We start from the raw sequence: 12,864 nt of genomic DNA on the forward strand, positions 1-12,864 counted from the left end.
ACTCCCTTTATAGCAGCACTCTAGTTTCTGCTACATTCTTAAAACAGAACAAACTGCCAGTGTAATCCATGAGCCTTCCTGCTCCCTGCCCTGAAAAACATTGCCAAAGCTAAAAAGGGAAAATGCTTCCAGCAGGGACTCCAGAATTACTTACGAGATGAGAATTTATACTCTGGGCTGTTAATCCACTGTTGCGGCCTAAAACACAGGAACACAAAAAAATGTAAGCATGGTGATAGGATGGTTTGGCAGTTTTCCTTTGACAATGATATCTCAAGAAACAATCTGAATTCAGTATGGGACAATGCAGAGTAGCAGTATTAATTTTACTGGGTAGCATAGGTATGAGTCATGTCGGCTCACAAGCAAAGAGGTTTGTATGGTGAAGTAGTTATATTGTGAAAGATACTGGTTGGAGCTAAGGGGGGGCATAAGCCTTATTTGTGGTGATTGTTTTCGGCATAATTTGCACTTGGGTAAAGCTAGTGAAGTGCATATATTCTGTTTGCAACTGGTCTTGATTTATGGGAGAGGGTTTTCTATAATCATTTTTGCACAATTCTAAATCTGTTGGCATGACGTTTATTTTGCTTTTGTTATTTCAGCTTGTTTGATAATTATTGTTTTAATATTGAATTTCTCTCTCTACTACTCCATTAGTTCTTCTTTTTGTATAAATAATCCTTTGATAATATGCAGTGTGTGTCAGAATCACCTTTTCGTCTACAATTTCCATTATAATTTGTTCATGGCTATAGAATGCTAATACCTAACTACCTAATACAGACGCAAAATTCTGAACAGAATGTAATGCCTTGGTGGGGCATTTCTAAAGATTTGACCTTTGGAATACTCATATGGAGTCGACACTTTCTTCCTTCCTGGCACAGCGATAAATCCTCCCACTTTCACTGCATTAGGAAAGAGAACTGAATCACAGAATTTTAGGGAAAGGAATTAATGCATTTTTGAATAAAATGTTTGGGAATTGGCTCGAGATCAAATGGATCACTTCCACGCTGTTTTCTCATTTTGTTTCATTTGCAGAATTTCAGTAGAAGATAAAAGGTAAAGCAAAAAAAAAAAAAAAAAAAAGCTGGACAGCTATATTAACATTTTTGTGAAAGCAGACCGACAGTGTGCCACATAAAGAATTCTACTTCTTTTTAGGGCCTGCCTTATATCTTAAAAAGTACCAAGTCCTACAGGGTTAATAGACAGGAAACTGCAGCTGCAGCGGACTCATACGGAAGTCAGATTTTTGTTGAACAGCCAGCCCTAGCAGGCCGAAAGGTGGGGGCCGCGGGGGGGGGGGGGCGGGAATTTGAGAGTACAGTATCTGGTGTGATACTGATATTTTGGGCTGTTCTCTGCAGCATTTTTTATAAATGGGGAAGGCACGCAACGAATGCCAACAACCCTCTTTGAGAATGCAATTTCTTTTGTATCTTAGTTTCTGTAGAAATCAGCCGTCAGGTTTTTCCCATGCAGGGCTTGGCGTGCAGTATGTAAAACACTCGCACTGTCAGCGTGTGCTTGCTCCTGTGGGTGTTGGTGTGCAGGAGGATTCTCCCCGAATTTCCACATTTTGATTTCCGTCCCTCCTGTGCACGTTCACTTCCAGTACGTTTTGTCCTCTTGTGGCCTCGCTTTCCCTGTGCAACACGTTGCAGGCCACCAGATAAGTGAATTTAGCGTTTTGTTTGGAACGAGTAGCTTTTGTGACCTGGGTGAACTCTTCCTTCCTCAGGTTTAAAATATCCAACTGCCTTCAGCAGCGGCGTGCTGGGGCACGCTTGCTCAGGCAGGCAGTTGGTGATCACTTCCCTCGGCCTGAAAATCTGTGTGTTTTATAGGGGAGGTGGATATTTGGGGGCCCTTCCCAAGTTTCTTTTGCTGCCACGGGCCTAGCTTAGCCTGTCTCCTCTCTGCACAGGATGGCTCCTGCTTGCCAGAGCTGCACAAAGATAATCGCTCAGGAAGTGTTTCAGCCAATCCCCTGAAGCTTTACATTCAGATTTAGCAAAGTAGCCAATCCAGGATTAGCTTTTATTGGGAAGACAGATCATCAAGCTGAAGTGCCAAGCCCTTTCTGTCTGAGTACTGAGAGCCTGTCCTCCATGTTTTATAAGTATTGACATAACACTGTGTTAACAATGCATCCACAGAGGTAAGCCTTACTTTTTACATTTTTTTTTCTCTAAGACCTATGAGTTGTGGGTTGAGAGTGTGATTCTCTGTGATTTGTTGTGCAAAACTCACACCACAGCACTTTATTAAGTTGAAACTGTTTAAATTTGCTTTCTTGGGTCACATGGTTAGTAGCCATTAGCCACAGCTTTATTTTGCAGACTGGCAAAACCTTGGCATACCTACTTCTGCACAGGAGGATGGTGTTTTTAGAATTTAACAAGATCCTGGTATTCCAAAGAAGCTTTCTCTCTCTGAGCAGTTTGCCAGCACTATTGTCTGTTGTGTCACATGCCTGCTGAAGAGAAAATGGAAGCTAGGGAGCAGATGCATTTAACTGCCCTACAGGGAGTCAAGCAGGGATAATGGCAGACAGAAGAACAGGCAAGTTTACCTTTCTAAACAGTGAATGGAATAGCTAAGATAAGTTATCTATGAAAAAATACGGGATTTTTAAAAACCTAGACATCAGCAAAAAGTGCTAATGGCAGATTGTAGATATTGGGCCTAGGTGGTGGTGTGCTGTTGCATCATGTTTTTTATGCAGCTTATCTTAACTTAAAACGATTATTGAACTCTTTTTCTTGCAGGAATAATTAATACAATGTGTTTCTCTTTCTGAGAGACACTGTATGGTTAATATTTTGTTCCTTTAAAAGGGAGTTTTTATGCTGCAGATTTTGGAAATGGGTTGCTGCTCAATAAAATGCAGCAGTACATCAGTTTACAAATCTGATTCTTTATGGAAAATGCTTTTGAACTGTTAGCTTTCTTCTTTTACATAGTTTGAATAAACTAATGTACCTTTTATCTGTGCCTTTTTGTTTTACACTGTATCAGCCACAGTTCTGTTGTGGAGTCCAGAGGATATAAAATCATCTGTGGTTCATGACAGTAGTACATGTTGTTCGTTCTTGTTTTTTTGTCTTTTTTTTAACTTTTGGTTTAATGCTACGTAATTATTTCAAGAAATTCCTTTTTGATCAATTCCCAAATCTGCCAGCCTGTTGTATCTTCTTAACTGGAAAAATGAGATGGGTGCTTGAACAGTTGGTAAGTAAGCAGCATGCTACTCTGAACATTTTTAATAGTTTTCCAAACATTTTGCTTTTACTGGGTCAGTTAGTCCAGCAGATGAAGTGATTTTAGTGGTTAGCCATATAAAAAATCCGATTTGTTTAGCGTCCATTTTAAGGGACTTGTACGTGTAAACTGTTCCAATTTGAATGCACGTTTTTTTGATAATTTGCTTCTAAAGTTTGAAGCTTATACTTCCTGTTTACCTCAGGCCAGTGAAAAATATTCTACTTGCTATTTGTTCGTAGATCCTTAATTACCATGTTTGTAGGGTAAAGCGCAGTTTGGTTGTTCGTTAGGTTTGTAAGGTGTGATGAAAGCGCTAGTACTCAGCAATGAAATGACCTTACAAAGTAAAGTAAATAGTACTTAATGGACGTATGTTTTTGATAGTATACAAAGCATAATCTCAGATAAGCTTGCTTGATTCATAACTGATTTAGAACATTTTGTGCCCTTTATTAAGCTTTTAATCGTAACCTTTTCATGCATGTTTTAACAAGTAGGTTTTCAGTGATCACAAAAAACATTACAAAAGCAGAGGAAAGATGCTGTTTTGTGCTTTAATGTAATTTTTGCGCTGTTTTTTGGCAGTTCACACACTTTCATGATTTTAGGAAAGAACTTAGAGCTCAGGTAGCTTTGAAAATGACTGCACCTAGGTACACTTGCATGTTAACTTCAATAGAAGGTTACCAAGATAACATGGTGTAACATGGGCATTTACCTCTGCTTAGTTGTTTGCCTGTATGTTACTCTGAGTACCTCACTTTGCATACCCCCCCCAACAAAAAAAAAAATTACATTGTAAGAATCTCTAGTTCAATTTGCAACCTAAAACACTGCTGTGTTGTACCTCTGAGTTTCATGTGATAGCAGTTTTGTATGCAATTTTAATGCAGTTTTCAGCATACATAAAGGTGCTAACACAGCTAAGAAGTTATTCTGTTCTTCGTTCTTCAATTGCTAAAAACAGAAATTACATTTGGACATAATTTTCCTAGCACTAGTTTATACACATTAGCAGTTTACTTTCAGTCTTAAAAATTGCACAACATAATATTTGTTTAATGTGAGGAAGCAGGAGTAAGTGATCTGCAATCAAAAAGCTTGTATTAAAATGGCTCCCACAGGTTTTGTTAAACTAGGATCTGTTTCAAATCTGCACCTCCAGACACATTGCTGACAGTGAAGCATATTTGTGTAAGCTGCCCTTGTACATGAAATGAAACATAGCATCGTGAGTCTGTTAAGGTTCACTATTTTTAATCACTCAAATATAATTCTTTTATAGTTCACAAAAAATAAATGTCTGCATTGCAGCAAGATGTCTGAGGCAAGGTAGAGACAGCAGTGTTGTTTTACAGATCAGCCCAATCGCGCTGCTCCATGGAGTACTCGAGCCAATAGAAGCAGAGGGTAGGTTAAAGATTGACAATTGCAGTGGCAAGACTGAGAAAGGCCTTCTGGAAATTTCTACCATCTTTGTTCCACCTAAGTAAAGCAAATTCAGCCAAGCTGAAGAATTTCATGTATTTTTGGTGCTTTGTCAAGGTACGATGTTATCACTCACTTTCATAGATTGCATAATAAGAAGCACTCTGCAGATTTTCTGCTGTTCAGGACAGATGGAATATAGGGTTTTGTTAAAGTGATAGTCACGGGGGAAAAGCACATATTCTTTCTGCCCAAGGTTTTATAGGACTGGATCTTGTGAATTTCACAGTTAGATAGAACATATATGAAACAATGTAGCTGAGTTTTTTTCAGCTTGTAGTAAATGGCCATTATTCTAATGTAACTAGCAGTTAATCGTATAATTGCACTTTAAGTTTTCTGGCTACTAACGAGTAATTTGTATTGTCCAGGATGAGTATGATTAGGCATTATTATTTAGTGCCAGCATCCAGTTACTTTTATAATTAGTTGGACAAAGAATGCAGTGGGGGAAAAACAAAGGAGTGATCTGGATTATAAGCTATGATGAAAACAGTAGCTTTTTAAAAGCTACATGCCTCCCTTATTCTTCCCAGGCAAGCTGTTTTAGTTGGAAGCTAAATAGTACTAGGGAAAAATGAATGATTTCTTTAAACAAATGACACTACTTAACATACTGAGAATGAAAAAAGTGTAGAGTATAAACCACTCCAAATGTGATGTTTTTCCCTCTCTCTTCAGGCAGGAATATTGAAACGTAGGGGAAAACCTACAGTGATACTAGAGAGGCACGTACTAAAAGGGACTTCATGCTCAAAAATCAAAAATAGATTGAGCTATAAATTTACCTCTTCATATCAGTGTTCACAAACTTCAGTTGGCTCTTCTTTCTGAGCTGTCTCCCATTTTGTGATATCACTTTTGCTTTTTTGTTGTTTTTGTTGGTTTTGGCTTTTCTTGATTTTGTTTTTGCTTTGTTTTCAAGTGTATTGGTCATGTGGATCCAGTAGCTGAAAAGTGATCGGTGATGGTCAGTTTTGCATAGTAATGGTACCACTTCAGCACGGTTGGATAAGGGGTGGTAAATCTCTGTGAAAGTGCTCCTCTTCTTTGTCTGGAATTCAGGATATTGATTTGAATCCTGTAAATATCATGAAAGTTGAACATAACCTTTGCCCGTGTAGAATGTCGTATTATTCACTAAGACATCAATTTTGAAATTTTGTTATTTGTGGATCCCTAACATTTTCCCATGAGCATATGAATCCCAATATAATTAATTTAAGCCTAATAGAATAGGTTTGATTTACCTATTTTCTGCAATAGTTTTGGAAAGTACTACACAGGCTTTGAGGGGTCTGCAAACCACAGGCTGAAAACCATTGTAGTAGGCCACATAGCTTGGCCCTTTAATTGTCTTTAGGAAGTATTTTTTTAATACTTTTTTTTTTTAAACAAGTGTATCCCATATCCATGGGTTAAAGTCTAATTTAGAAATTGCTACATAGAAATGGAAATTTATTTATTTCATAGCTGTTTGTCATCCTTCTGTTAACCCTTTACTGGTAGTTGTTGTGCCATCTGTTTAATACTGAGAGATTAAAATTATGTTGTAGCGGGATGTTAACATCCTTAATGTAGCCAGTATAGACCTTTGTTTTCAAACATGATTGTTCTCAAATTATGGTTTTGGCTTCTGAAGTCTATAGCTATTCTTGTTGCCTTGCTTGGGCCTCAGTTCTAGAGTTTATAGTCTTACAGAGGACCGTATAACACCAAGGGTCTTCCTCCTGCTCCTAATTTTCTCTTTTGTGGCACTATTTTGAATGTACTGGATAAAGAGTAAGGTTTTAGAAAGAACTTGCATGTCCTTTAAATTAAAAATATCTATTTTGGCTCTGCATGTCAGCAGAGGTAACTAGCTTAAACATTGCTGTATGCAGACAGCTGAATAAACATTTTGTATATCTTAATTGCTTAGTAGAAATGGAGCATTTTGCAGGGGATTCTACAAAAGGAAACATAAAATATGAGAGGCTCAAACTGGAGAGTGAATCTAAAATTGAGTGATTTCCCTAGTAACCTGTGACTTCACAAAACTCCGTCTTGTGCCTTTATAGATAAACATTCAGATGTCAGGTATCCTTTTGTCATACTTCAAATCATTTCTGATATTTAGATGGTTTCTTCGAATACAGCACTGCTGTTTAAACAAGAGATACTGTTATTGAATAAACTGCTACCATTTTAACTACAGTACAGGAATGAGGCAGTGCAGTGCTGTCAGACGCCATTTTAAGAATCCTGCATAAATAGCATAGCTACCGATGAGTAAGAGACTGTTATAGGTGAGTGCTTATACAAAGCTGCTATTTATTCAGCAATGGCATGCAAATATTTTTTTCAAATTTTTATTGAATGCAGTTTTTTGAAATCATTATTTAGATTTGCTACTCACAAATGTGATATGGGAGAGGCAGGAATTATCTTAAGGATGAAATTCAGTTTTAGTGCTTATAGTCTTAAATCAGTGGTTTTTTTTGTTTGTTTGTTTTCTATTAATTAAAAGGGAAAATGAATTCCATAAATATATAATTCTAGAATTAATGTGCTTATTCCCTAATGTAGATCTAGACTGTATATATGGTCATTGGCTGTTTTGAGTGGTTTTCCATATCTGTCAGTTTTTCTTGGTTAAATGTCAAGGTGCAGTAGTTCATCTGCAACTTTTAATTGCTCTTGGTAGTTTATATAGATTAGAGCAGCTTTAAAGATTTTTGTGTATGTACATTTTTTTTAGATAAGTACTAATACTACAGGAATTATTTTCCTAAACAGAAGAGACAGTATTTCTTTTACTTGTCTGAAATTTGAAAAACTGAATTTTATTCGAATAAAACAAGACTCTTCAGGTTAATAGGTTAATAGAGAACGTATTTAAAAATTGTGCAGCTAAGTTTTTTCCTTTTTTTTTTTTACTGAAGTATCAGTAAATCCTGTATGTTTGCAATCCTCATTTTTTTTTTCTTTCTGTCCACAACTATCCCCAACGGAATAACCTCCACCCCTTCCCCTCTCATTCAGATGTGTTAAGATAATTTGTATGAAACAAATTAGTTTAACATTTTAGGAAACAATTTATTTTTTAAAGTAAGTTTTGTCCATACTAGTAGGGAAGCTTTAAATGATTAATTGGTGCTCTAGTCAATTGACAGTGAAACTGGCAAAGCTTAAATTTCAATTGTGTTCTTAAAATACGTTCCTCTATGTTCATTCATCTTCATAAGGAAATAAGAGAATAAGAGTATCATTCAGAATGATACAAAGTATTTTCTGTATTCAGTTGGTTACCTAGTTGCATACATACCAGCATCATTTCTGAGCCGCAACCTGAGGGCATCACATTCATAATACACATGCATGATAGTAATGCATGCTATCTGAAATAACAGCTCTAAGCCCTGCAAAAATGAAATCTCCTCAAAATACAACTCTCTAGACTGGCCTACTTGATCACACAGTTATTGTTTACATAAAAATAGATGCTTGTTTGTATTTACTTTGCTGCTGTTCTTGATTTTCATTTTATTTTCTTTATGTGTAATAAGAAGATACCTCTTGCTAAGGACCTGTTTTTCTTGAATTATTTAATTTGAAATCTTTGGGTAATGAAATTTCTGGGTTTGGAAGTTTGAGCTGCATAAAGCATTTTCAGAATATTGCTTGTAATGATGGAAGGTACAAAGGTGGAAAGATCTGTCAGCTTTAGAAAAGTTACTGTAAACTTGCTGTGAATTCCTAGCATGTATTTGCAAGCTTGAGTTTTAAAGATTACCACTACAATCATCACTACTACCATTCAAACAATGTCATGTTGTGCAAGTCATAATACACTACAGCAAATAAAACACTGGGAGATGCTTCTGAAGAGTTGTGAACTTTAAGTATCTTTTATAGCTAAGTCTAACACACTTATTTAACTTTCCCCCCAACATTTTGATGTTTTTTTTAGAATAATCTCAGTAGTTTTCTTACCTACTTAAATATTTGTGCCACTATTTCCAGTTGAGAGAGATTAAATGTAATAGAAAATATGAAGATACAATCTGCTCCTATAAAGGTCAGTTTTCATAGTATACTATATAATTGCAGAATTTTGTGTTAGTTGTGGGTGAAGGGCAGTGTGCAGATGTGTGTATATGCACCTCCATTGCTCAGAGAGATGTATAACCTTTGTATCTAGTGGTGAATCCATTTTGACTGTTCTTTTACATTTCAAGTCTTTGGGAGAAGCAGTCTTCAGACATTATCTTTTATATGATAAACCAGAGATGTGTCAAGTCAAGATACTTTGTTCATCTTGGAACTGCTTTTGAAGGATGTTTTTCCTGTCTCTTTAGATCTCTTGAAAGAACATTTTTAAAAGGGGAGCTGGCTGAATTTCCAAAATTGATCTCAGTAGATGGGAAGAGTCAGATTTTGAGTGAAGAAATGTTAGGAGTCCTGACCTGTAACACCCCCACGGTGCTAAGTTTGGGCCTGCGGGAGTAAAGCACCTTCAGTCAACTCTAACTTCCCATGCTACTTTGGTCAGGGATGTAGGAACAGTTCCCACTCCTGAGCTGCTGTATTGATCTGCCACACCCATTTCTCCCTGTATTCATGCACAACGCTCTGCCTTTTAATGCTGACTTGGGGCAGCTGTTGTGTTATTGTTTTATCACGTTCCCCTGAGGTTGTACCCCCAGCGCTCAGCACTAGCGCAAGTTCTCTGCAGTGTCTTTATCAATGATCTGGATGGGGGGATCGAGTGCACCCTCAGTAAGTTTGCAGATGACAGCAGGTTAGGCATGAAGGTAGGAGGGCTCTGCAGAGGGAGATGGGTGGGCTGGACCAATGGGCCAAGGCAAACTGTATGAAGTTCAACAGGGCTGAGTGCCGGGTCCTGCACTTGGGGCACAACAACCCCATGCAACGCTACAGGCTGGGGAAGCAGTGGCTGGAAAGCTGCCCAGCAGAAGGGGACCTGGGGGTATTGTTCGATAGCCAGCAGGACCAGGGGAGTGACTGTCCCTCTGTACTCGGCTCTGGTGAGGCCGCACCTCGAGTGCTGTGTTCAGTTTTTGGCCCCTCGCTACAAGAAGGACATCGAGGCCCTGGAACGTGCCCAGAGAAGGGCTACGAAGCTGGTGAAGGGCCTAGAACATGAGTCCTATGAGGACCGTTTGAGGGAACTGGGGGTTGTTTAGTTTGGAGAAGAGGAGGCTCAGGGGAGACCTTATTGTACTTTACAATTACCTTAGAAGAAGTTGTAGTGAGGTGGGGATCGGGCTCTTCTCCCAAGCACCAAGTGATAAGATGAGGGGAAAAGGCCTCAGGTTGCACCAGGGGAGGTTTAGGTTGGATATTAGGAGAAATTTCTTTACTGAAAGGGCTGTGCAGCATTGGAACAGGCTGCCCAGGGAAGTGGTTGAGTCACCAACCCTGGAGGTGTTCAAGAACCATGTAGGAGTAGAACTTAGTAGCATGGTTTAGCGGTGGACTTTAGGACTAGGTTAAGGGTTGGACTAGATGATCTTAGAGGTCTTTTCCAACCTGAATGATTCTGTGAACAAAATGCGTCTGATGCATTTGGATGAATCTGGAACATCATTGTTTTAATGTAAATTAAACCTGAGCTCCTGCTAAAGGGGTATTTCAGTCCCGACAGCCCCCTTCTCCCCCCAGCCCGCATTACATCCTCATTTCCTCTTTTCTGCACATCTAGCTGCACAGTGAGCTATATCACAGAATTGATTCAGTTAAAATTGACATGATTTTTGGATCATTAAGTCAGCTATTGGAGAGACCTTTCCTTTAGTAGCAGACAGTGTAAAATGATCTTAAGACTTCAAACGGAGTCTTTACAAGACTTGTATGTTCTAATCTGTGGCAGAAACTGGATCTGTATTTTAAAACAGGTAATGTGTGCTGCCAACTTATTTCACTCTTGACAGAATTAATATTTACAAGTCGATTTTTTAAAAAGTGTTCTTTTATTACAGTTTGGTGATTTGAAAATAGGATTTTATATGGGGAAAGAGAAGAAAAAAAGTAGTGCAACATGGGAAGAGAGTAATGAACCAATCCTGTAAGCCCATCCATTCCTATTTCTTAGGAAAGAGAAGGGGCAAGGGCAAGTTTTGGTGTCTGCCACACACTGCCAGCTCCTCTTTGCTCGAGGCCTTCTGGGAAAGGATGTAACAAATGCACAGTATAATTGATCTTCCCATGCATAGTAAATTGGTGAGCATCATATTATGGTCAAGTCTACTATGCATTTAATTTATCTGTGCAAAATAAATCTGAGAAACGTGCTATGGTCAACAGTGCTACACATTTACCATAATTCTGGTCACATGGCTCCCTTTCTGTGCTCCTGGAATTAGCAGCATAGTTAATAGAATTTGTTTTTTATGATGTGTTTTATGATTTTAAAGTGCTTAATTTGTGAATTATTACTATATTATTACTATATATGAATGACAAATATAAAATAACATTTTCTGGAGCTGATGGATCTTCTGAGCTTTGAGTCTTCCATACATTGAGCTCTGTTCATTTGTATTTAAACTTTTGGCTGACGTAACTGTCCTGTTTAAAATATGAAAGGGATTCCAACCCGACCCCCTGACAGTTGATAGGTGCTCAAAAGTAGTTTTGATAAATACCAGACTAAAAAGTCCTTCTGCTGGTAAGTTTTACTTTGTTTAGAAAACTGTTTTAACTTATACCAGTAACAAAACTCCTGCTAATACAAACTGTTTGTCAGTCTCAAGAGTTTTTCTGTTATAAATGTAACTAAGTCCTCCCTGTTACTTCAACGCTCTGATTAGCTGCCTTAGGCAGATTTAATGGTATTGGCTAAAGCAAAGGTCTCTAGCTGTCCTCTTGGCCTTCATGGTAGAAATAGCTGTCCCTATTGCTGGGATGGCTGAAGGGAAAATCTCAGTCCACTCTTAGCAGCAGTAGCTCACAGTCTGCCATATCAACATAAACTGGTATTAGCAACAACTTACGTTAACAAACTAGACAGTAAATCCTCACTGCAGAGGAAAAGATCTACATCCTGCTTGGCTGTCATGCTTTGGTGGTATTAGTAGACAACTGTGATACCTGCTTCAAGCACCGTAATTGCATTTGTCCATTATTTTGAATTTGGGCTTGCTTCAATGTCATGTTTTCTTTTATCATTCATCTGTACCAGTCATAGCTGCAAAACTGGTGTGTAACTCAATACTTCTAGTTTTTGTTTCATTTCTCTTCCACAGTCCTTCTCCAAACCGACTTAACTAGTAAAATGTATCGAGTTATTTTGCTGAATGGTATAACTATAAGAAAGTAGAATGCTAGCAAGTCAGATCTAGTTTGTCATCTAATGAACCATTTAATCCTACCTGGAATAAATTAAAAGCATCTGTGTAAGATCCCATGGTTGAATGATAGTAACAACTCAGTTCTGTTTATTCTTTATTAAAGATAATAATTAATTAATGGAATTGTATTGCCAGTGGATTATAAATACGTAGTTTTCTGTTACAGAGTCTCATTTAAAAATCCTTGAAATTATTTATTTTAATAGTTTTTTAAACTGCATGTTACATTCTAATTTTGCAAGCTGTTCTGTTGCTAAATCTGTTACTTCAGCTAATCTGTTCAGTGGTGCAGGCGAGTGTTTAAACATTAGCATGAGTCTGTTCACACAGTTTATACAGGCCTTAGATGAGGAGGCACAAGGAAGAGAATTCCTGTTTTTCTGTCCTGTATGATTTATACAGACAATGGCATACATGTTACAAGGCTGTTGTTAGTATGGAAATGTTGCCTTTTTGATGGGTAACATGCAGCATGCATGTGTACGGGGACTGCCTCTCTCCATGTTCTGGTCAGTGTATACTCTGGCAAATAGCAGACCTTTAATTTAATCAGAAATCTTCATATAGTTGTATTTGACAGTGTCATGTTGAATTTCTATGTATGAAATTAGACATGGGAATAATATAATCTAAAACTCTCCTAATTCACTTTTTTGACTCCTGCAGTTTGGCTGAAGAGGAAATAAAGGCAGAGCAGGAGGTGGTGGAGGGGATGGATATCTCCACTCGATCCAAAGGTGAGTGA

At 37.9% G+C, this 12,864-nt stretch overlaps 1 protein-coding gene across 10 annotated transcripts in view; it reads left to right on the forward strand.

Annotated features, from left to right (window-relative positions):
• Nucleotides 1-2,012: 2,012 nt before the first annotated feature.
• Nucleotides 2,013-12,864, forward strand: part of ZMYND8 (zinc finger MYND-type containing 8) — a 59,105-nt gene continuing 48,253 nt past the window's right edge. For 5 of the 10 annotated variants that reach the window (XR_013939860.1, XR_013939861.1, XM_080557577.1 and 2 more), the window contains exons 1-2: nt 2,014-2,170; nt 12,786-12,856. Coding sequence is in view for 8 of the 10 variants with exons in the window: in XM_080557577.1 (XP_080413703.1) it covers nt 2,157-2,170; nt 12,786-12,856 (85 nt within the window). In the remaining 2 variants the exon portion in view is untranslated. The other 5 variants (XM_080557572.1, XM_080557575.1, XM_080557571.1 and 2 more) reach the window with 5 other exon arrangements.

Source organism: Anser brachyrhynchus (assembly GCF_964034855.1).
Source record: "Anser brachyrhynchus genome assembly, chromosome: 16".
Lineage (NCBI taxonomy): Eukaryota > Metazoa > Chordata > Aves > Anseriformes > Anatidae > Anser > Anser brachyrhynchus.